The sequence below is a fragment of the Berghia stephanieae genome, chromosome 6 (assembly GCF_034508935.2).
Source record: "Berghia stephanieae isolate SIO BIC M18660-M18661 chromosome 6, UCSD_Bste_1.3, whole genome shotgun sequence".
Classification (NCBI taxonomy): domain Eukaryota; kingdom Metazoa; phylum Mollusca; class Gastropoda; order Nudibranchia; family Aeolidiidae; genus Berghia; species Berghia stephanieae.
In genome coordinates, this window is record NC_088365.1 from 60947921 (window position 1) to 60974078 (window position 26158).

Genomic DNA, 26158 nt, shown 5'->3' on the forward strand with positions numbered 1-26158 from the left:
TATTTTATGATCATAAAACCAGTAAACGTTTAACGTTAAATTTCAAAGAGAGCCCCTTGTGCGGTTATGTGGTCTAGATAGTGGTATGACACTCGCCTTTGGATCGGAAGGCCATCCTGGATTCGAGTCCCGCTTTGTGCGACGCATGGATGAGTCCTTGGGAAAGGCTCTTTACTAGTGCCGCGCTGAGGACCGGACTTTTAGCTGTGAACCGTGGTCCAGTCCCAAAGAGGAAGACCGCCGGCGGTCCTCACTTCTTATCACCTTTCAACGGTCTCGCGCCATACTACTTCCCCAGCGATTCGTTGCCTCGGTCCTTTGCCTATCTTCCACCAATCACCACCCATCCCACTTAATTAATCGCACCCACCCCCCTTTGCCATACACTAAACGACACAGACGACCATAGAGGCAGACGACCACCTCCCTCCACTCCGCAAACCGCCCTTTCGTGTGTGAGATGGGGGGGAACAGGAGGCGCACGCCTTGGACGATTCCATTATACGGGGTAAATTTCAAAATTTACTACACCATAATGATCGCAATGACAATGATCTATGATGAAGGCATGACCCCTCTTCTCTAATGGGTTATTGTTTGAAATGTATGTGACTACTAAAGATGTGTGTGTGTGTGTGTGTGTCGAACCTAGCAAGTTGCAAGTCTGATTTTTTGTTTTCTTTTGTCCATCTCTTGTCGCCACTCCTTTCTATCGCATTGTTGTCATTAAAAATAATACAATAATATTAAAATTTCGTTTGGTGTTTTAACTAATCAAGTAATATGAGTTTCATTAGTTTCTTCCGTCCAAAAAAACCAGTTATAACGTCTGTATTTTTAAAAGGTCCAATAGAATATTTGGGGACCCCGATAGCTCAGTTGATAGAGCACTCTCTTTATACGCAAAGGGCCAGAGATCGATCCCGGGTGCAGTCGATTTTTTCTGAATCCCTGTCTACTCAGCAATGAATGGGTAGCTGAGTTTGTTAGATCTGGCGAAAAGTCACCATCGACCCCTCTTATCACCTCATCCACCCCCTCTTATTATAACTTCACGTCTCTCTCTTACTCTTCAATGCTCGCTGCCCTCTAATGTGTGTGTGTGTGTGGGGGGGGGGGGGGTAGGAGTTGCGTGTGTGTATCAACGCCACGAACAACTCGATCAACCCTGTCATGGTCTCAAGTGAGTAAAGAGCTACTCGACTATGCATAAAGATATATGTAGAATGAGGCCCCAGAATTTACTAGTTACTATAAATGAAAAACAATTAACGATTTGTTTACAATGAAATAAAAATAATGATGAAATTTAATTAAAAGAGATAAACAGTGATCGTGGCAGTTACAAATAGAGATATGAATATTTTACGTAACTTATGATAATATGTCAGGTTCGTAAGTTTACGTTTCCAGGCAGTTGATGGGCTTGGATGATCTATTCCTCTGATAATAGGATTGGACTCGTAAAATTCCGCTTCCAGGCAATTGGTAAGAGGTTATAGTGTAGTACAGCGGGCTTGGGTTTGATCCTTGAAGATTATACAATCAAAGTTAAAAGCTCCGGCGTCTTAATGGTGTAGATATAATATCTACAAAGTCCCAAAAGATAAAAATCTTACAATATATATATATAGGAATAGAGTGACTGGCCGTCCGGCATAGATTGTGGAGAGAAAGTGAGTGTAGAATATTAGACCTATCAGCTTTTATAATAAATGGCTACGTGACAGAATGTAGAACGAAAAGTATTCACTAATTAGAAATTAATTCGAGGGAAGGCTATAAAAGGAAAGACGATCTAATATTAGAAGGTAAAGTTTATCTAAGCCTACCGAAATATAACTGGAGTGAGATGAATTCAGTTCTTAATAAAATAAAATTTAATAAGATAATTGTGAACAATCTTTACTGTGACACCCCCCACCCACGTTTAAAATATACTCTTTAACCATTATGGGAAAGATAGATTTTACAAACGGAAGTAAATTTACTATCATGATACTCTAGCATTAATCCATTGTTATGATTTGTGCTACAATTAAATTATTTATTAACTAGACATGGAAATGTTTATATTAACGTAGGTATATGAATGGGTGACAATAACAATGAAAGATTGTGATTACAAATCATTGTGATGAACGACATGATGGCAATGTGATTACAAATCATTGTGATAAACAATAGTGATGGCAATGAAGCATGATTTAAGTCGATGATATGAAGGTAATTTATTGAATGAAATGAATGAAAATGTAAATGGAATATTGACATTTCAATTATTAATCATAAATGAGTGAAAATTCATAACAATAATAGATAAAGAGAAGATTTCCCAAATCATGAATGGGTATGGTATATATATCCAAACAATACTCAATGTTACATTAAGTTGGGTCATCATGTTTACAAATAAAATTATCGAATTTGTGTGTTCTGATTTGGCATAATTTGCGAGGTAACTAACAGTATGCATGGGAGGTTAAGTTATACCCTTCTCACGTCATTACACTAATCGAGAAAGTAGGTCGGCGTGAATATTTTCACAACCTGGTATGTGAGAGATACTGAAAGTGTAATTTTGCAAAAATAGACTCCACCTTAGTACTCTACTATTATTCATTTTGTTATTTCTTATGTACGTGAGTGGTTTATGGTCCGTTTCGACCACAAACTCTTTTAGCAGTAGATATCTGCTGAATGTCTTTAAAGCAAAGACGATGGCCAGTCCTTCACGCTCTATTACAGAGTATCGTGATTCTCTGTCCAATAATTTTCTGCTTGCATATAAGCAAGGCATTAGAGTTCCCTCATGTTCCTGTAATAGTACACCTGCGATGCCCTTATCAGACGCGTCAGTTCTTACAACAAATTCTTTTGATATGTCGGGTAATTTAAGAATTGGTTCTGAACAGAGTAATGCCTTTAACTGGTTAAAGCTATTCTGACACGCTTCTGTCCAAACAATTTTGTTCGGTGACCCATTCTTTGTCAGATTTGTTAGCGGTGTCGCGATGTGCGCGAAGTTGTAAATGTATTTCCTGTAAAAATTTAGGAGCCCAAGTACTTTGCGTACTTCTTTTTTTGTCTTAGGTGGTTGCAATTGTGCGATTTTTGTTTGTTTTTCTGTCTCGGGTGTCTGTGTCCCATGACCAACGGTATGATTAATCCTGCATTTGAAGCTTCGATATTAGTAAACATAGGTTGCGACACTGTGTCTCTATCAAAATATTTTTTTAGCATATTTGCATGGAATGTCTTTGTTGTGTTGTTAATTTTAATCTCGTAATTAACATTAGATTTTACTGCTGTTATTTTGAATGGTCCTTTCCATGTAGCTAAAAGTTTACTCGAGTCATCGGGTAAGAGTATTAGTACTTTGTCACCAATCTCAAATTTTCTTGACTTGCTTTTTCTATCGGAGTATTCCTTGTATTTCTCTGCTTTTTTAGTGACGGATTCCTGTGCTAGCTTACATGTGTCCTCTATTCTGTCTTTCAGGTTTCTTACATATTCGTAAGCAAACATAATTTCGTTATTGTCCTCCTCATTTCCTTTACAAATATCGGCTACTATATTGATCGGGCCGCGAGGTGATCGTCCATACATCAACTCAAATGGGGAGTAGCCTGTAGATTCTTGGGGTATTTCTCTATATGCAAATAGGATTGCTGGTAAGTATCTGTCCCAATCATCTGGTTTTTCTGCTGACACTTTTCTTAACATATTCTTTAGAGTGCCATTAAATCTTTCACAAAGACCATTTGCTTGGGGGTGGTAGGGAGTTGTGAATGAGTGTTGGATTCCCATGAGTTTCATGGTTTCATGCATCATATGTGATGTAAATTGGGGTCCATTGTCCGACAGTATCTCATTTGGTATGCCTATTCTAGTAAAAATTGTCATCAATGCTTCAGCTATGTGATCCGATGTAGTTGATTTCAATGCTATCGCTTCTGGCCACCTGGTTGCGTAATCGACTAGTGTTAGTATGTGTGTATGGTTTCTATCTGATTTTGTTAAAGGGCCTATAATGTCAATTGCAACTTTTTGAAAAACTTTTTCAATAACTGGGGTTGTCTCTAATGGCAATCTCGGTATTCTGCCTTTTGCGACTCTTCTTTGGCATGTGTCACACGATTTCACATATTCTCGGACGTCTTTAGTAATTCCAGGCCATGTGAAATTCTCGGATATTCTCTTCAATGTGGAAGAGCTCCCAAGATGTCCAGAAGTTATTGAATCGTGCGCTATTCCAAGGATTTTGTTTCTGTAAATACTCGGCGTGACCAGTTGTTTAGCTATTTTGTTTCTTTTCCTATGTAACCTGAACAGAATATATTTTTCAATGATGTATTCAACTTTTGATTTCGTCCCTTTGTTTGCGATATTGAAATATGAAGTTAAAGTCGGGTCCTTTTTCTGTTCTTCAATGAACCTGTTCCTGTCAAATTGTTGTGGTTCTAGAGAAATAGTCATTGGCTTCTCTGTTGTCTTAGTCATCTTTCTTGTTTCTGCTAGACAAGCTGTTTCTTGGGTTAATGACCATTCTTTTACATCTGTTGGGTTGTCTTTAAGACCTTTTATATTGCCAACAATAACATCAGCGACGGGGTTGGGAAGTATGCAGCATTCCACTATTCCTGTATAGTATGGGGTTTCTATGTACACATTAGCTGTTTCAAAGGTTTCGACTGTGCCACTGAATGTGATGCATTGTACCGTTTTTCCAGTTTTGTCTTCGTCATTGATCAAAGATGCTTTTATTCCTACTGTACTGCATCCTGTGTCTCTCAATATTTTGCAATCAGTTCCATTAGCTTTGCCTTCACAAAAAAATAGCGATCCTGATTTGTGAGTTTGTGTTAAAAGTGACATACCTTTCACGCAATACACATTTATATTTTCTCCTGACATTACTCGTGTCTGATTGTTTACACCTGTTTGGAGTGATGCATTTGCAGTTTCTTTTGGATATCCCACGATTTTGTAACATTTGTCTGCTGTGTGGCCTTTCATTCCACAATATTGACATTTAATTATAGGTTTGTTGGTTTTCTTATACTCAGTATTATTGTCAGTGCTATTTCTTGTTTTGTTTTGATAGGGTCGGCTATGGTCTCTATTGAACTGTTTGTTCCATGGTTTGTTACTATGGTCATCCTGTTTCACTTGCGTGTTCCGAGTGATTGATCGGCTCGTTCTATTTGAGTACTGAACTTTAGGTGTACCTGGACTCTGAGCAGCGGCAGCGTAGTATGGTTCCTTCAATGTTCTGCTAAGGGGTGTCAATGGATGTGCGCTGTTAAAGTTTTCTGCGTAGATTTTTAATTTGTCCAAGTTTTCTGGCTTTCTCTCTTTAAAGAATGCGACTAAATCTGGGTTGCAAGCTTGATAGATTCGATTCTTCAGCGTGAGATAGTAAAGGCCTGCAAAGTCGTCTTGTTTTACGTTTGCCAACTCAAGCCACCGATTTAGAAATTGAGTAATTCGGTTCACGAATGTATTAAAGTCTTCTCCACTTTCCGGTTTTGCAGTGTGAAACCTTTCCTGGTAACCATCTTCCGTTAATCTAAATCTTTTTAGTAGAGCGTCTTTAATTTTTCCATAGTCATCTGCATCTTCAGTTGTTAAGGTATAGAAAACTTTTAGCGGTTCTCCAGATAAGCAGTTAATCAAGGCTGTGGCCCATTTGCTTTCTGGCCAACGATAACCTTTAGCCTGAACTTCGAATCGGTGTAAGAAGGATTCTAGACAGTCTGAGCGTTCATCGTATGTTGGCATGCGTGGAAGTTTCACGAAAAATTCATCACTATTATTATGTTTTCTTTCATGACCGGTTTTTGTTTTTTCAATTTCCAGCATCTTTTGGGTCCTTTTGGTTTCTTCTTCTGCTAAAGCTATTTGTCTTTTTAGTTCCCTTTCTTGGACTCTTTCTTCTCGTTCTTCTCTACGTATTCTTTCTTCGTGTTCTTTTTCTTCTCTACGAATTCTTTCTTCATTTTCTTCTCTACGAATTCTTTCTTCGTTTTCTTCTCTACGAATTCTTTCTTCGTGTTCTTTTTCTTCTTTACGAATTCTTTCTTCATTTTCTTCTCTACGAATTCTTTCTTCATGTTCTTTTTCTTCTTTTACTTTCTCTTCGCACCATGGAAATATTCTTTCCTGGGGTATTTCTAAGTCCTTTGCGAGACTTAAGTATCTTTTATATGCTTCCATGTTGCAATAAATTAGTTACGATGTTTTATATATATTATATTGACAGGATACTGTTACTGACTGTTTTATTTATTTACACTTACTGGAATGAACTGTTCTATTTTTAGAAATCTCTCTCTCTCTCTTATTTCAACTTATTATGTATGTTGAATTTGATGCCTTTTATCGTTATATCTTATAAAGCAATGTGTCAATACAATGCGGAGTTATTATGACTTGTGTCAATAACAATGTGTCAATCGCGTGTACTCTAAACTATGTTACTACGAAAAATGTATCACCAATGTGTGTGACTCGTCGTTAGTTTGTGTACAATTATTCGCAATGACGCTAATATACTAGAGTGTGATAACAATAATAGGATGCCAAAATAATCCCAAGTTATCTATCACTAAATATAACACGACGGCTAGTAGACTCCTTTTATTATTATTTAGTTTTTAAAGACTCACTTTTCAGAACATAATATATAAGTGGTTTTCGGTAACAGTAATATGCCAAAAATGCATTTAAAACAAATCACTATGCAAAACAAATCACGATGTCTATAGTTACTATGTGATGCCCAACTCATGTAAAAAGAATAATGAAGGATATATTTACCAACTCAGTTCGTGGCTGGGACCTCTCTCTTGTTCAATGGTTGTTCAACAATTGTAATTAGGCATTGAAGAGTGTTTAACAGTGATGTCTGAAATACAAAACAATAAAATATCGTAAGATTTACAATAGTTACAAAATGTGTTCACAACACTGAGTGATTGGATGACAGGTGAATGAATCGTTATGGAATGTAAACATATTGAAAACAATTCATGAATGAGGCAAACAACAAAATGAAATGAGTGATATAATAACAAAGTGGACAAGGAATGAATGAATGAATGAAAAACTGAGTGAATAGATGAATGAATGAATGGATAATGTATGAATGAAAGAATGAAGGGAGGAATAAATGTATGAATGATTGGATAAATGAGTGAATAAACGGATGAATGGATGAATGGATGAATGAATGAATGAATGAATAAATAAATGAATGAACAATGAATGAATGAATAATTTATAAATGAATAAATGAATGAAGGAATGAATCAATAAAATGCTATTCAATTTGAATGAAAGAATGAATGGATAAATTGCTATTCCATTTAAATGAAGAAATGAAAAAGAAAAAAAATTAATCCTGTAAATAGGGAGTTCAATTAAAATATGATCAAGTGGGGCAATTAAGAGTTTTACAATTTAAACTTTAAAGTTAGATGAAATAGATATAAGTAACTAAATAAATTCAATTCTTTATATGTGTCCCCTCCAAAATGTCATGGTCTCAAGTGAGTAAAGAGCTACTCAACTATGCATAAAGATATATGTAGAATGAGGCCCCAGAATTTACTAGTTACTATGAATGAAAAACAATTAACGATTTGTTTACAATGAAATAAAAATAATGATGAAATTTAATTAAAAGAGATAAACAGTGATCGTGGCAGTTACAAATAGAGATATGAATATTTTACGTAACTTATGATAATATGTCAGGTTCGTAAGTTTACGTTTCCAGGCAGTTGATGGGCTTGGATGATCTATTCCTCTGATAATAGGATTGGACTCGTAAAATTCCGCTTCCAGGCAATTGGTAAGAGGTTATAGTGTAGTACAGCGGGCTTGGGTTTGATCCTTGAAGATTATACAATCAAAGTTAAAAGCTCCGGCGTCTTAATGGTGTAGATATAATATCTACAAAGTCCCAAAAGATAAAAATCTTACAATATATATATATATATATAGGAATAGAGTGACTGGCCGTCCGGCATAGATTGTGGAGAGAAAGTGAGTGTAGAATATTAGACCTATCAGCTTTTATAATAAATGGCTACGTGACAGAATGTAGAACGAAAAGTATTCACTAATTAGAAATTAATTCGAGGGAAGGCTATAAAAGGAAAGACGATCTAATATTAGAAGGTAAAGTTTATCTAAGCCTACCGAAATATAACTGGAGTGAGATGAATTCAGTTCTTAATAAAATAAAATTTAATAAGATAATTGTGAACAATCTTTACTGTGACAAACCCCTTGGGCGATGCCATTATCTCCGTTAATGGGGATAAATTTCAAATTTTATTAAATTATCGAAGTAACAATGAAGTACGGTGAGCAAATAAAGAAGGCATCACCCCTCTTCTCTAATTAGGTTACAATTTGAAATGAGTGTGACTACTCCGTGTGTTTTACTCCTGTAGGCCACGGTTTTCATCGTGTAGCGGTCTTTAACGGTTCAAGAATGAACGGACCGGTCTAGAGACCGGTCCTTGCGGTCTTCATTTCCCAAGGACCGTAGGACCGTGGTCCTTAAGCTTGCCAAGGACCGCCCCGCACTACTCTTTACTCACATTCTCCCCTGTCCTAAAATGTAATATCGTCCTACATGTTTAAGCGTTGCCGTTAGCTTGAGACTCCTTGTTATGCGATTATGAGGTTTGAGCGCGCTTTGTGGACATTGCCTTATATAAATGCTGAAAAGTGAGTGGAGCAGGCACTTATGTTGGTAACAACAAGAGATGAGTGAGTAGGAAATTGCCAGAAGACAATAGAGAATTTAAAAAATTTCGCGGCGGTGGTGGGGGTTTGAACCCGCGACCTTATTGGTACGACAACTCCGCCTGGCCGATGAGAGCGTGACTCTACCGTATGAGCTATCCACGAAGTATGCTCAATTTTTTTTTAAATGTATTCTTCCAATGGGGACGATCTTTATTATTGTTCCATGTGCTTGAGTCATTGGTCATATTGCAACACGTTCCCAAAATGACCTAGATATTAAAAAGTACTCACAGTTTTTGAATTTAGCCAACATCACAATAGGTAAGGGAATATGTTACACACCCTCAATTTTCTTTTTTAATTGAGCTTTTCTATAGCACAATATTCACACAACGTGCTCAAAGCGCTTTACAAAGACCAGTATAACAGTATTATACTTCAGTAAACTAATGTCAAAAATTGAATATATTATTTATAGTCCAAAATAAGAAACTTAGATCAAAAATAAAATTTCTTTATGCATTGTTCAGGGGTATGGCCTTTGATAAGTACCCCAAAGGTATATCGAGTTTAACTGCTCGTGGCGCTGTGTGACTTTGAGCAAGTCACCTCGCCCTAGCTCACTTTGTTGCGTTGCACTCCGGATGACTTCAGTCTACTCTGGTGTAGACCTTAAAGAAAAATATCCCCTTCTAGATGAATAAAATGAATTTTCACTGAACATAATGAATAGAGTGTTTTTTTTTTAATCATCAAAAAAAAAATTTTCATCGTGAAAAACCGCCGCCTGTTTGTCAAGGACTATTCATAAGCCACAAATCCCTATAAATAGAGATTTTTTTTAAAAAAATGAGCTTTCATATAGGGCACTATCTACTAAACGTGCTCAAAGCGCTTTACAAGGGGTCCCTGGCCAACAGCAACATTTAACATGTAGGACGGGACAGGCGATATTACAATTTTTTTCGGACAGAGACAACGCTTTAACGGCCAGTACTCATTTTACACCTGAGTACGGTGAGAGAATCTGAGAAAAGAGCCTTCTCCAAGGACTCAACTATGCGCAGAGCGAGGCTCGCACCCAGGACTTTCCGATCCGAAAGCGAGTGTCATACCACAAGACCACATAGCCGCACAATCAATAGGGATGGTTCCACTAACCACAACTTGTGGACGCTCTGAGTTGGGGTTGGTCGCCCCGGGCGACGAAGGCTCGCCTCACCTACAAAAAAAAAAAAAAAAACACCCATTGACTGATCATTCTGGCTTTAAGATTACTTTTTGGCATACTTTGGCATACTAGTGCGGCTATGTGGTCTCGTGGTGTGACACTCGCTTTCGGATTGGAAGGTGTTAGGTTCGAGCTTCGCTCCACGAATAATTGAGACCTTCGAAAAGGCTCTTTACTCACATCTCTCACCGTACTCAGGTGAACAATGAGTACCTGGCCGTTAGGAGCGTTGTCTTTGTCCGAACAAAATGTATTATCGCCTAACAGGCGTCATGTCCCATCCTAAATGTTAAGTGTTGCTGTTGACCAGGGAAAGCTTGTAAAGCGCTATGAGCCACATTAAGTTTATTTTGCGCTATATAAAAGCTCAATTAATTTTTTTTTAAACCGCATAGTGGCATAACTTGAAGCGGTAGTATGAAATTACTCGCCTTTTGAGCTTCAAGTCTTAATTTGTGCGGCTATGTGGTCTAGTGATATGACACCCGCTTTCGGATCGGAAGGTCCTGAGTTCGAGCCTCGCTGGGCGCATAGTTGAGTCCTTGGAAAAGGCTCTTTACTCACATTCTCTCACCGTACTCAGGTGTAAAATGAGTACCTGGCCGTTAACAGCGTTGTCTCTGTCCGGAAAGATTGTAATATCCCCTTACAGGCGTCATGTCCCGTTCTACATGTTACGTGTTGCGGTTGGTCAGGGACCCCCTGTAAAGCGCTTTTAGCACATTTAGTCGATATTGCGCTATATAAAAGCTCATTTTTTCACTTTAAAAAAATTAATATCGAAACTTTGGTGAGTCATTAATTTTTTATATTTAAACTGCGGAAATCTAAAGGCTCTCTCACAAACAGCCCAATAGCAGATGGACATTAAGTATGGCCATCGATAGATAGGTGACCCAATTTTTCGTGTCAATGGTTTATGTTTGGGTATGGCGATTAACACCCCTTTTCTCACTTGAGTCAGGTGTGAATGAGAACAGTGACACATAGTACGGCTAGTGTACTCGGCTTGTATAACCAACGATCAGACCTAAGTCTGTTGTAAAAACCCAAAAAATGGAAACGGAAAAAAAAAACACCCAAAAAAAAACCGCTAACCGCGTGGCATAGATAGATGTAGGCGCTTTGAAATTGAATTCAATAGTCTGATGTCATGTCGCCCAGCAACGGCGGCCATCGTGGTACTAAACAAAGAAAATCGGTACTTTTTATTTTTCCTGCTAGGCCGAACTTTTCATATATCTTGTGATCAGAATGTGTAAAAGTCAAAACAATATCAGATTTATAATGTTTGGGTTTTTTTCCCTCTAGATACGCTTTTATGCTCGTCGGAGAAATATTTCATAAGGGCGTCCGCCATTGTACCGATAGTTTAGAGCCAGTTACTAAGTTACCGTGCGTCATTATTAGGGAAGTGACGTTACGACTGTTGTATTTCCACAGAGTTTTATAAATCGGCTATGTGCTCTCGTGGTATGACACTCGCTTTCGGATCGGAAGCTCCTGGGTTTGAGCCTCGCGCTCGGCGCATAGTTGAGTCCTTGGAAAAGGCTCTTTACTCACATTCTCTCACCGTACTCAGGTGTAAAATGAGTACCTGGCCGTTAACAGCGTTGTCTTTGTCCGAAAAAAATGTAATATCGCCTAACAGGCATTATGTCCCGTCCTACATGTTAAATATCGCTGTTGACTAGGGACCCCTTGTGAAGCGATTTGAGCACGTTTAGTTGATATTGCGCTATATAAAAGCTCAATTTTTTAAAAAATAATTCATAAAACAAACATCTGATGTTCATAGGAATAGCCCTTGTTGTCCAAAGTAAGCAAATTGTGGGTTAACAATCTTGCCCAAGGAAAAAAAAACGAAATTGCCTGAAGCGGGTCTAGAACCCAAGACCTTCTGGGTCACAATGCAATGCCTTAAGCCCTCTGCGAACCCGCCTTCTCCCGTATTGTTCTACCATAAATATCAATAACTTTGAATCTAGTAAAAACTTATCATTCCTTTGACTAGCAATAAAATAAAAGTACAACCAACAGGTGAAAAACATAATTTAAAAAAAAAATAAAATAAAACCCCTTACCTCCAGCGAGATGGTAGAACAGCGAAAACAAGAAATAATACGAAAATATGAAGATTGACGAGTAGATAAAATGAAGAAACCGTATCGGAGTGGCGCTTATCATGATGTCCGACAAGGCATAGAATGTGGTCACTGCATGAGTTATCACCGACAAGGCTTTTTTCAGCTCTGAAATGATAGATGAGTATATAGATAGAACGAAATTGACGTCACTCGGGTCTTTGTTATTGTTTTTTTTTACCATCAATGTTTATGAGTAATTCTCACTTAATGGTATTATCAAGACTACTGATAGTATGTGCTTGGCTAAGAAGCTCATAACATTGCCATCCGGAAGTATAACGGACTAACACACAAGACTGTGTGTATCCATGAACGTTTATAGTCGGGTTAATACAGAAAAAATGAAGACAGGACATTTTCATGTCGTCACCATTGTTGACATTCATTACCACTTTATGCAATTTCCCATGAGGCAGTATGGTTTAACGTTTATGGACTTTGCTTCGTACCCGATAGTTACCGAATTCGAATAATCGGTGCCCATTGAGCAAGTCACCCAACCCTAGCTCAGTTTGCGGCGCTGCACTGCGGTTAACGACTGATTTATTCCACTTTTCCGCTGCAATAGACCCCAAAAACAATTCTCCTCTACTCTATGGGATAAATAAAAGGAATTTATTTATTCTTAATTTTATTTTTTCTAAAGAAAATGAAAGCTCTTTCACATAGTATTTTAATCACCGTAATGATTTTTAAATAAGGTCATTTTAATCATAAAATCAACTGTAAAATATCTCGATTACAATTTTTGACAAATCTTACACTCACAAAAAAAACAAACAAAAGGCAAGCTAACAACATTATTTTAGATATCCTCAGATGATTCGAAAAACTATGTACGGCTATGTGGTCAAGTGGTATGACAATCGCTTTCGGATCGGAAGGTCCTGAGTTCGAGCCTCGTTCGGCGCACAGATGAGTCTTTAACTCACAGTTTCTCAACGTACTCAGGTGTAAAATGAGTACCTGGCCGTTAAAAGTGTTGTCTTTGTTGAAAAAAATTATAATATCATCTAACATGCGTCATGTCTCGTTTTACATGTTACATGTTGCTGTTGGTCAAGGACCCTTTGTAAAGCGCTTTGAGCACGTTTAGTGGATATTGCGCTATATAAAAGCTCAATTTTTTTTTACTATGGATTACCATGTGGCGAACCAGTTCAATGACCTCTGGACGAAAAAGACTAACAACAAGTAGACGCAAATTATGTTTATAAACTATACTCTTCGGATCAAAGCTAATTATTTTAAGGGATTTTGCATAGATAAGTAACAACAACATTAGGAGCTTAATTAAACGGAATGTTTACCTTTAAAAACAAAGGTCCAGTACACGGCGGTGACAACAATAGCAGCATCGAAAGAGATTGTCGTGAAAAACCAAAGCATCTTCTCCGACCAGTTTGTATTCGACTCTGAAAATATAGAAAACAACAATGGATGATTCCAAACATACGAGAACTTACCCCCCAAGTAAAAAGATTAAATAAAATAAAGAAAAACAATACTACAAAAAAAGCATGTATTTAGTTCTCCAGGCTGTCGTATTTTGATGAGACACATTTTAACGTGAAAATGTTTTGCCCAGATGACTATGAAAAAGTCGGACATGTAAAGAGACGAAAGAAGGAGTGCGTGAGAAGGATAGTATTGGACTTACAAATAGCGGGAAAGAGGAAAAGGGGACCCCCAAAGACTAGATAGTGGGATAAGGTAAAGGATGATATGAAAGAACTCGGCCTGGAGGAAGATAATGCGCTGAAAACCGAGATGCATGGAGATGTGGCATTCATTATGGCAACCCTGCAAACTTCGGGATAAGCTGAAAGAAGAAGGAGAACTATGAAAAAATCGACTAATTAAAATGACATTAATTGTAACAATGTCTGAAATCTGGGGCTTCTTAAATGGCTGCTTTGTTCATAAAAATTGTTTTAAAAAAACATACCTAAGGGTCAATTTTAACAAAGTGACCTATTTATTATTGTGGTGTTGGATAATAGGATTCATTTGTCTGATGTCACGTCCGCCCAGCAACGAGCAGCTTGGTTCTAAAGAAAGAAAATCGGTGCTTTTTAATCTTCATGCAGGCAAGAACATTTCACATGTCATGTGATCAGAATGTATAAAAGTCAAAACATGATCAGATTTATGTTTTTCTCCTCTGGATACCCTTTTATGCTCGTTTGAGAAGTATTTCATAAGGGTGTCCACCTTGTTCCGATAGTTTAGAACCAATTATTAAGTTACTTTGCGTCATTACGAGGGAAGTGACGTCAGGACTGTTGAACCTTATTCAAAACTGTGAGCACTTTTAATTTTTTATTATTTAGACGTCTAGGTTATTTTGAATGTATTATTTTGTCGTGTGACCGAAATTACTCGACACAGTAAAAAAGAATACAAATCGTCCAGATTGATACAACACCCACATTCTGGCTGAGGCATTAGCTACTAACCTATCCAACCATGGTTCATTTTACCGATTTACAGGGGGATGCAAAAGTAGGTTTACAGTAGGATACTTAAAGAAATATTATATTGAAGTGAAAGCTTCCCAATTGTAAAAAACGACTAGAACCCTAGCATTCTTTGAGAAGTCTCGAGTGTAAGACTTTTCCACAAGTTGGAAGTCTTCTTAATCGACCAATATTTGAAGCAAAAGTTCTCTGTCCGAAATGGAACGAAAGGGTTGGGTCAGAACGTGGCAAAATTCCAGATCATTCCAATTGTCTTCATCACGTTCCGATCATACTGAAGAGGCATAGACACGTGGAAATACGTTCAAGACATGTCAAAATTGGTCGCTAATTAGAGTCCAGAATAGACTATTTCTACTTTCTTGTCATTTTATTTCTTGTTATATCTTAATACAAAAATGCAAGTAAATACTTTTAGTCTTTTCTTTTTATTAAAATGCAAGTATTTTTTGTTCTTTCCTTTCTATTAAAGTGCAAGTACTTGCATTTTTAATTTACGATATATTATATAGCTTTCACTTCAATATGATATGTCATTGATTTTATTACTGTATATCCACTTTTTTTCTCCCGTGTGGTGTCCGGGGTCCCTCAACTGAAAGGGTCCAAGAATAGCCCAAGGCCAAGCCTGCGGATCGTGAAAGGCGACGAATGGGGTGTGATTCCCCATTTTTGAGTCACCTGGTCCTCCAGGTTGAGGGTTGTCGAAGGGTTAACACCCCTTCCGTAAAACTAAAATTGTTACAGAAACGCAGACGGACAAAGCAAATCCTTTTTTTTTTTAGCTTCGACGACCGAAGAGTTTCTACAATGACAGAATTTATGAAGGACAACAGACAAAGCCGAAAGGACTGGAACTCCCAGGGCAGAAGATCAAAGGAAAGGACACGAGGAACATGAACAAGAGTTGATATACAGAGAAGTGATAAGACATTGAACGAGGTAAAAAAGAAAAAAAACAAGGGTTAACTCAAGATAAAGAAGGATGGAAATTGTTTGTCTGTGGCCTATACCCTGACGCAGGGTGAAAAGGCAATGACGATATCTACTCCCCCCCCCCCCCCCCCCCTGTATTGTTTCCACTCACCTTCCCCAAAATCTTCCTCCGTTTTCCTCCCATTGCGTGTGTTATAGATTACAAGTATCAATGCTATCACGCTTTGAAATGTGAGAGCAAGATAAGACCAGTTAGTGAAGAAAATGAACCATTTCGATCCATTTTCATAGGTTGCCACTGGGGAAAATAGAAAGATATTATTAGCAGTTGGTGAAGAAAATGAACCATTTCTATCCATTTTCATAGGTTGTCACTGGGGAAAATAGAAAGATATTATTAGCAGTTGGTGAAGAAAATGAACCATTTCCATCCATTTTCATAGGTTGCCACTGGGGAAAATAGAAAGATATTATTAGCAGTTGGTGAAGAAAATGAACCATTTCCATCCGTTTTCATAGGTTGTCACTGGGGAAAATAGAAAGATATTATTAGCAGTTGGTGAAGAAAATGAACCATTTCCATCCATTTTCATAGGTTGCCACTGGGAAAATAGAAAGATATTATTAGCAGTTGGTGAAGAAAATGAACCATTTCCATACATTTTCATAGGTTGTCACTGGGGAAAATAGAAAGATATTATTAGCAGTTGGTGAAGAAAATGAACCATTTCCATCCATTTTCATAGGTTGCCACTGAGGAAAATAGAAAGATATTATTAGCACTGTTGCAAAATTGCTTGCTTTAGTTCGTTTCATTATTCATATGCAAGTGTAGAGGTGTCTGTCTATCTTTATCACATGTTGTGCAATTATCACGCATGCCCATGACCAAAGATTTTTTTCTTCAGAATTTTATAACCATAGTCAGTGCAGGACAATTACAGAAGACATTAGAAAGAAACTGGAGGCAGCAGAAATGTGGTTTCTTAGAAGGATGTTAAGAATCTCATGGACAGAGAAGAAAACTAATGAAGAAGTATTAGAGCAAGCTAAAAGGCTATTAATTCGTACAATAAGAAAAAGACAAATGCAATTTTTAGGACACCTAAATCGACATAAATGTATTGAACATCTTGCTCTCACAGGAAAGATAGAAGGTAAAAAGAGTAAAGGTAGACCAAGAAAAACATATTTGAATAGTTTGAACAGCTGGGTGATAAAGAAAGAGAAGAGTAATATTAGTTTTCTGAGGTTATCTGATCAAAGAGATGAATGGCGTACCATGATCAACGATGTCTGGCACAGACTTGGTACTTGAAGAAGAAGAAGTCAGTGCAGTACGGCGATGTGGTCTTGTGGTATGACACTCGCTTTCGGATCGTAAGGTCCTGGGTTCGAGCCTCGCTCGTCTCATAGTTGAGTCCTTGGAAAAGATTCTTTACTCACCGTACTCAGGTGTAAATTGAGTGCCTGGTGGACAACAGCGTTGGCTCTGTCGAATAAATTGTAATATCGCCTCACAGGCGTCACGTCTCGTTCTACATGTTACGTGTTGCTGTTGGTCAGAGACCCTTTGTAAAGTGCTTTGAGCATGATTAGTGGATATTGCGCTACATAAAAGCCTAAGCTCAAGATAATTTTCCTCTCAATTCTACTTATATATATATATATATATATATATATATATATATATATATATATATATATATATATATAAAGGCTCAAACTGTTACGGGGATAAACAAGAAAGAAAGCCTGTAATCGATTCAGCATAATTGCATTTTAATAACCAAAGATCTGAACAAGTGTGTATGAAAGGTGCCAGACAAAGCTAGAAAGAAAAATAGAAGAAAAAAAACATTCCAAAAAATAAGTCTACCTCGACTGGGGATCGAACCTCAGACCTTCTGACCACCGGTCAGACGTGTTACCATTACAGTCGAGGTAGACTGATTTTTTTGAATGTTATTTTGTCTTCTATTTTTCTTTCTTGCTTTGTCTGGCACCTTTCATACACACTTGTTCAGATCTTTGTCTATTAAAATGCATTATGCTGAATCGAACAGAGATAATCGTCTTTGTCATTCATTTTCTTACTCTGGTGCCTGCTCCTTAATTTCGTCATTTGATATTTTAATAGACAATGCGTCTCATCCGACGTGTACTTATTTGCAGGTCTGATAACCCAAATCTTTATGGGCTCATTGTTGTAATGGAAATCTAAAAAAAAATAAATGACGCAAAATGTTGTCCATTATCACAATGTAAACTAGGTCTATAGGTTTGTTCCGATGTCAGACCTTCATAAATGTGCACGTCGGTCTTATCACAACCGGATGTCAGACCTTCATAAATGTACACGTCGGTCTTATCACAACCGGATGTCAGACCTTCATAAATGTACACGTCGGTCGTATCACAACCGGATGTCAGACCTCCATAAATGTACACGTCGGTCTTATCACAACCGGATGTCAGACCTTCATAAATGTACACGTCGGTCGTATCACAACCGGATGTCAGACCTTCATAAATGTACACGTCGGTCTTATCACAACCGGATGTCAGACCTTCATAAATGTACACGTCGGTCGTATCACAACCGGATGTCAGACCTTCATAAATGTACACGTCGGTCTTATCACAACCGGATGTCAGACCTTCATAAATGTACACGTCGGTCTTATCACAACCGGATGTCAGACCTTCATAAATGTACACGTCGGTCGTATCACAACCGGATGTCAGACAACCGGATGTCAGACCTTCATAAATGTACACGTCGGTCGTATTACAACCGGATGTCAGACCTTCATAAATGTACACGTCGGTCTTATCACAACCGGATGTCAGACCTTCATAAATGTGCACGTCGGTCTTATTACAACATTAGTTATTGATGTAAAAAGCTGGATGGGTGTAAATAAACTAAACTTAATACTGATAAAACAGAAGTAACGTTTTGTGAAGAAAAGAAAAAAGTTCCTTTCCCGATATTGAAATTGGCTATTAATGACAAATATATAAAATCAAGTAAAACAATTAGAAATATAGAGAATGTTTAGAAAGCGATTTGGGCATGAATTCACATGTTGGTAATCTATGCAAAAGTTTAAGTTCACATCTCAAGAAGATTTCTAATGTACGAAACCAGTGACTAAAAGCTAGTAACAACATTTATATTATCAAGATTAGATTATTGTAATTCTCCTTTGGCTGGGATAACTTAAGATAATTTTTAAAGACATCAAATAATTCGGAATAGTGCGGCAAAATTGATTACAAAACAAAAAAGATATGACCATTCACTTTCCATTCTGTTTGAATTGCATTGGTTGCCAGTGAAAGAAAGGGTTGAGAAAATCGTCACATTCGTTACAATGCAACCTTACAATGTCTCATCCTGATTTCTCTTGTTCATCCCAAAATTTCAAGAAATGCTTTGATTACAGAGATAAATAATAAACACTATGTTGTAGTGCTATTTTTGCTGAACAACATTCTGTATAGAATGCACTTGTTACTACTTTATTTGATTAAGAAAAGTCTATTTTTGAGTTGGGTGAGTGTGAATTTTTGGGGAAAATTCTAAAAATGGCTGGTAAGGAGAGTGTTAAACCTGCTTTAAATGCCTTAATGGTTTAGCACTAAGGTATCTTCATGAATTCATAAATGTCTATTTCCCATCTAGAATGCTACAGACTTCTATGACCCCACTAAACTTCAAGTAAACAACAAATCAAATTTTCTATTTTATGATGGGAGATCGTTATCAACACTTGCTCCTCTAATATGGAACAATCTTACCAGAGCTATTCGTCAACCATCAAGTGTCGATGTGTATAAATCAAAGCTTAAACACTACTTTTTTTTACAAAAACATATTTTAAAGTCTCTGTCAATGTTTAAATTTTATTTGATATAGATGTTGTTGTTTTTATTTCTTGTGAGTAATAACTGAAAGTATGTCTGTTAATGTTTTTGTTTATGTGTGCGTGGGGGGTGTGTTTGTGTGTGTGTGTGTGTGTGTATGCGCGGGCGCGCGTATGTTATTGATATTTTAGATTATTATTACCAGTAGTATCTAGTTGAACGGTGTGTTGTGACGAAGCTTCCGGGTGTGTTTGCGACGGTGCACGAGTGCGGTACGGAATCTGCTGATTGGGTCGATCGTCATAACATAGTAGTGTGAGCACCATAAGAAGCTGCTGTCACATAAGGAGGCCTTCCGTATATTTCTCGTGCTAAGGGAAACAACACAAGTATTCCGTTCACTAACCTTAAGAGAAAACAAAGTGTTGTTCCTTGAACTAAACTTAATAGGGAATGAGATTAGGGGAAGAGTAGCGTCTCTTGATTGGACGTCACCTTACAGAGAGAACGTCAATTTGGTTTTGCGCATGCGTCTGTCTTGTCCTCGCTTTCGGTGAAGTGTCTCAAGCCGCTTTCACCGGAAGCGAGGACGAGAAACGCATGCGCACAACCAACATGACGTTCTCTCTCGATTAACATTTCCGCCGGTGACTCCAATCAAGGGACGCTACTCTTCCGCTAGTCTCATTCCCTATAGGAAAAACAAACACCCTAGCACATTTACTGACTACTAACTGGCCCTAATAGAAATAAAATCTTCCCATCTTGGGCAAACCATAATAGAAAAAAAGGCACATAACTGAGTCATTGGAAAAGGTTCTTTATCACATCACATTCACTCACTGAACTCTTGTGTAAAATGAGAACATGGCGTAAATAGCGTTATGTCTGTACGGAAAAGATAGCAATATTTCCTAGAAAAGCGTCATGTCTCGTTTTACATTTTACGTATTGCTGTTGGTCAGAGACCATTTGGAAAGCAGTTTGAGCATGTTTAGTGGCTATTATTGGGCTACATAAATTGTTTTGTGCGCTCAGAGTCCTCTGTCCTTTAGGAATCGATGGACGTTATAATAATAATAATGATAATATAATAATAATAATAATAATAATAATAATAATAATAATAATAACACAATAATAATAATAATAATAATAATAATAATAAAAATAATAATAATAATAATAATAATATATAATATTAATAATAATAATATAATAATAATAATAATAATAATAATAATAATAATAATAATAATAATAATAATAATAATAATAATAATAATAATAATAATAATAATTAATAATATATAATAATCATAATCATAATCATAATAAGAGTAATAATAATAATCATAATAAGAGTAATAATAATAATAATAATAATAATAATAATAATAATAATAATAATAATAATAATAATAATAACAATAATAATAATAATGTTAATATTAATAATAATAATAATAATAATAATAATAATAATAATAATAATAATAATAATAATAATAATAATAATAAAATAAGAGTAATAATAATAATAAAAATAATAATAATAATAATAATAATAATAATAATAATAATAATAATAATAATAGTAATAATAATGATAATAATAATAATAATAATAATAATAATAATAATAATAATAATAATAATAATAATAATAATAATAATAATAATAATAATAATAATAATAAAGATAATAATAATAATAGTAATAATAGTAATAATAATATTATTATTAATGTTTTTATTTTTATTATTATTATTATTATTATTTTTATTATTATTATTATTATTATTATTATTATTATTATTATTATTATTATTATTATTATTATTATTATTATTATTATTATTATAAATTCAATGGCATTTTAAAGTATGTTCTATACAAATGTCAACTTCCTTACCTTGATACTGGAAACTTCTGATGAGCCATCCGATATGCCAAAGGGCCCAGAACACACGCCATCCTATGAATACCCGATGGGAACATCGCCACTGAAGAGGGAAAGAAAGAAATAAAGAGAGAGAAAGAGAGAGAAAGAGAGACAGAGAGAGAGAGAGAGAGAGAGAGAGGAGAGAGAGGAGAGATAGATAGAGAGAGAGTGGGAGCGAGAGAGGGATGGAGGGAGAGAGATTGAGGGATGGAGGGAAAGAGGGAGAGAGAGTGAGCGATGGTGAGAGAGAGAGAGAGAGAGAGGAGAGAAAGAAAGAGAGAGAGAGAGAGAGAGAGAGAGAGAGAGAGAGAGAGAGAGAGAGAGAGAGATGGTTGCCATAAATTTGTTGTTAAGGCGTGAGGTGATTTTGACAATGGGGTGACAATTTCAAAATCAAGGGTTTTAAATTATTAGATGGACTAGATAGTTAAGGATGATTTTCTGATTAATTTATTTAATTCGTGATCTCAAAGGACAGAATATACAATACTAGCTCTATTGGTAGAACGAAATTAACGTTACTCAGCTTTTTGTTATTGTTTTAGCCAGTTATTTTAAAGAGTAGATCTCACGAAATTGTATTAATCGGGCTATAAACCTAAACCATTTTCCACCTGAGTTCGATGAGAGAATGTGAGTGAACTACCTTTCCCAATGACTCAAGTATGCGCCTATTAGGATTAACCTGTGCGGCTATGTGGTCTTGTGGATCGGGAAGTCCTGGGTTCGAGCCTCCTCGGCGCATAGTTGAGTCCTTGGAAACGGCGCTCGCTTTACTCACATTCTCTAACCGTACTTACGTGGAAAATGAGTATCTGGCCGTTGCAGCGTTATCTCTCTCTCTCTCTCTCTCTCTCTCTCTCTCTCTCTCTCTCTCTCTCTCTCTCTCTCCAAAAATTATAATATCGCCAAACAGGCGACATGTGATGTTCTACAAGTTACGTGTTGCTGTTGGTCTGGGACCCGTTGTAAAGCGCTTTGAGCACCTTTTGTGTGGATATCGTGCTATATAAAAGCTCAGTTTAAACTTTAAGGTTACAGATTGCTTTGTATGTTGGGGCTGGCAGATAGTATGCGTTTTAAAAAAAAAAACTCATAGCATCTAAATAGTAATTTTAAAAAACTTGTGGGTGACATAAAACATGTATCAAAATTGTACGAGTATTTTATCAGGATGTTTTAAGTCCTGAAAAAGTAATTCACAATCATAAATGAGTTACTTGTAGCAGGCAAATTTCTATTTGGATAATTAAAGAGAGAGAAATAAATGCTTTTTCAAAAACCGAGATTTTATGTTTCTGGTCAATTTCCGCATAATATCCATCTGTCGTTATCTGGGTGACCCCGATATTATAACCCGATAGAAGAGGTGGTCACATATTCAGTCTTAATATATAAACAGAAAGAAATATGTGGCCCATCATCTCAAAACGGTATTTTGTCGGAACGAACCAAATACTTAAAAGCCGAATTTCATGTTAAACTGGTTAAAAATCTAAATTGCTGGCATTAGCACCCTAAAATGCGGTATCAATTCTCCTCAATAAAACACACAAACTCAACACAAGTCTGATCTTTCTGGCTATAAAATCAATTTTCAGCATCTTAACCAACCCGACTTAATACCGTTTTGAGCGAAGGGTCATATATAGGCAAATTTTAAAAGATGAACACTATATATATATTTAGACAAGTCACTCATTTCTTTGTTATTGTTTTTAGAGAGCTATTTCAAACATTTGTTCTCACGAAATTCAATCAATCATACCATAAACGTTTAAGGTTACACATACTTTTTTAAAAAGTTGGGTACGTTTTGTCCGGCTGGCGGATGTTGTGAATATTTTACCTATATGCATATCATAACTTTAAGTCTCACGGCTCTGAAGGATCAGAAATCTTATCTTACCCCTGACAGAGAAAACTTGTACGACTTTTCGTCCCCAAATCCAAATTTCCTGAGTTGAAATTCCTCCTTGCAACACCCCATACTACTTGTTACCAATCAATCAATAATAATATGGTGTAAATGCTCTCAGCTATCAGACGACGGAAGTAGAATGGCCAGTGGATACTTCCTTTCAGTTTTCTGTGAGTGAAATTATTGAATCATATATATATTATATATATATATATATATATATATATATATATATATATATTTATATATATATATATATATATATATATATATATATATATATATATATATATATATATATATATATATTATATATAAAATATCTTTGTATTAGCTCTTCCCAGCACATTTGGTGGAAAGAGGCGCTATAGAAATTACGCATGATTATTATCATTATTATTATTGTTATTATTATTATTATTATTATTATTATTATTATTATTATTATTATTATTATTATTATTATTATTATTATTATTATTATTATTATCATTATTATTTTTATTTTTATTATTATTATTATTATTATTATTAATATTATTATTATTTATCATTATTATTATCATCATCATCATCATTATTATTATTATCATAATCATCATTATTATTATTATTATTATTATTATCATTATCATCATCATCATCATCATCATTATCATCATCATCATCATCATCATCATCATCATCATCATCATCATTATTATCATCATCATCATCATCATCATCATTATTATTATTATTATCATTATCATCATCATCATCATCATCATCATCATCATCATCATCATCATCATTATTATTATCATCATCGGTATTTTCTAAACAAAATTAATTCCCTATATAGGGCGGTTTTAATCAAATCTGTATCATCATAAGAGGTCAAAAAAAAAAAAAACATTTTTGATGAAAAAAAATACATTATCTGTGTTGGTACTAGTTTTTGCGCCCTGCCTGATTTGGGTGTCTGACCTCAAAAATTATTAAAAATCTTATGGCAGATTCTTCGCAAAAATTAATAAAGGAATAATCTCCATATTCTTTCTTCCCGCTAATCAAAATTGTAGCATATTGTGTGTCACCATGGAGTGAATTTACAGCTTTAGCTTGTGGGATTTTAAATAGAATATTACAAAGTTGCTAATCAAAATTATGTGACAAAATTGATGTTAAAAATGTATGATTTGGATCATTGGTCAAAATACTTTTACCTTATCTATAATATAAAATATCTCTATGATGACATAATACATAATCCCTGTGATAGCTGTGAAAATGTATCGACAATCTCATGAAATAGATTCTGATAAATGTTTGACACAGTATCCCACACCCTTAGAAAAATGACAAATGAGAAAACAGCAAGATAGTTTTCCGTTTTTTACACTTTTCATACTCTTATACCCTTTTCTACTATGATTTCGTGCCTTTATAGTCTATTATTAGAAATTTGACTTTAATCATATTATTTCTAAGATAATAAAATATCTTTTTCAACCAACATTTCAAAATCATTTTGTTGAAGGATTTCCCCAATAATTAGACCCAAAGCCGCCTCTTAACCAGTTAACTGCCGTACTCTGGAAAGACACGTATTTGAAAATTTGGCCAGAAAACTCGTCCTTCCAATATCGATCGATTTAAATGATCTTTATCTTGGCAAAAATTGTCTAACCTGAAACCTCGTGAAGTCTTCGTTTAAATTTCCAGGTTTGAGAGTTTTTGCCTAGATGAGAATCATTTAAATCAGTTGATGTTTGAAGAGCGAGTTTACTGACTAAAATTTTTAATTCGGGTATTTCCAGAGTACTGTAGTTCATAATATTTTACCTTGAATATATAAAAGCAACACAAATCCAACCATTTCTAGAATATTTTAAACAAGGGAATAATAAAAAGAGATAGGCACACACAGAGAATAAGAAAGATAATATATATATATATATATATATATATATATATATATATAGAGAGAGAGAGAGAGAGAGAGAAAGAGAGAGAGAGAGGAGAGAAGGAGAGATAGATAGATAGAGAGAGAGAGTGAGGGAGATAGAGAGGGAGAAGAAATAGAAGGAGAGAGATAAAGATAGATAGGTAGATAAATAGATAGATATATATATATATATATATATATATATATATATATATATATATATAAATGAAGATAGATAGATAGATAGATAGATAGATAGATAGATAGATAGATAGATAGTGAGTACGTGAGTGAGAGAGAGAGAGTAGAGAGAGAGAGAGAGAGAGAGAGAGAGAGAGAGCGAAAGAGAGAGATAGAGAATATTGAAGGAAACTGTTTTGTAAACCGAAATGAAATCCAATACTATGGAAAATTAACAGCGTATTATGATCACAACTCACCAAAACAGTTGCGGTAGAATATTTTCCAAAAACGAAATATTGTAATAAATTTAAATGGATTGTATGTAGGAAATATAAAAATAAATGTATGATTTATAACATAATAAACACGTTATTATCAAAACTTAAATTAAACAATTTCCAAAACAGCTACTTTTAAATCAAAACTGCTCAAGTAAGCTCTAGAATGAAAATATTATAACTTGACTTGTATACAAAATATCTCCCCGAAGTGATATCAGCGTAATACGATAATTTAACCTTAGAAACACCCATAGCAAACAAAAACATTAATTTATCCGACATCAGCAGTTCAGGGAAATGAATGATCTTTCACGACATATAATTTAATATCACTAAACATCTTGGTTGAGAACAAGTTTTAATTACTAGCTTCAGATCTTGACGATTCAAAAACTAATACCTAAGCTGTGATTATGACGCTCATCGATCTTAGCCCCCGCCCTGTTTTTCGTATCAATTATTTT

The 26158-nt window shown here is 35.5% G+C and overlaps 1 protein-coding gene across 2 annotated transcripts in view; it reads right to left on the bottom strand.

The window, feature by feature from the left end:
- The window catches only part of LOC144975407 (protein rolling stone-like), a 27751-nt gene extending 1795 nt beyond the window's left edge, over nt 1-25956 (bottom strand). Inside the window, exons 1-7 of one of the 2 annotated variants that reach the window (XM_078919439.1) lie at nt 25671-25956; nt 23289-23468; nt 21350-21440; nt 15712-15858; nt 13455-13559; nt 12082-12249; nt 9928-9988 (exon numbers count right to left, since the gene is read on the bottom strand). In XM_078919439.1, coding sequence (XP_078775565.1) covers nt 9928-9988; nt 12082-12249; nt 13455-13559; nt 15712-15858; nt 21350-21440; nt 23289-23369 — 653 coding nt within the window. In that variant the 5' untranslated portion in view covers nt 23370-23468; nt 25671-25956. The remainder of the gene's footprint in view (nt 1-9927; nt 9989-12081; nt 12250-13454; nt 13560-15711; nt 15859-21349; nt 21441-23288; nt 23469-25670) is intronic. The other variant, XM_078919438.1, reaches the window with a different exon arrangement.
- Nucleotides 25957-26158: the final 202 nt, after the last annotated feature.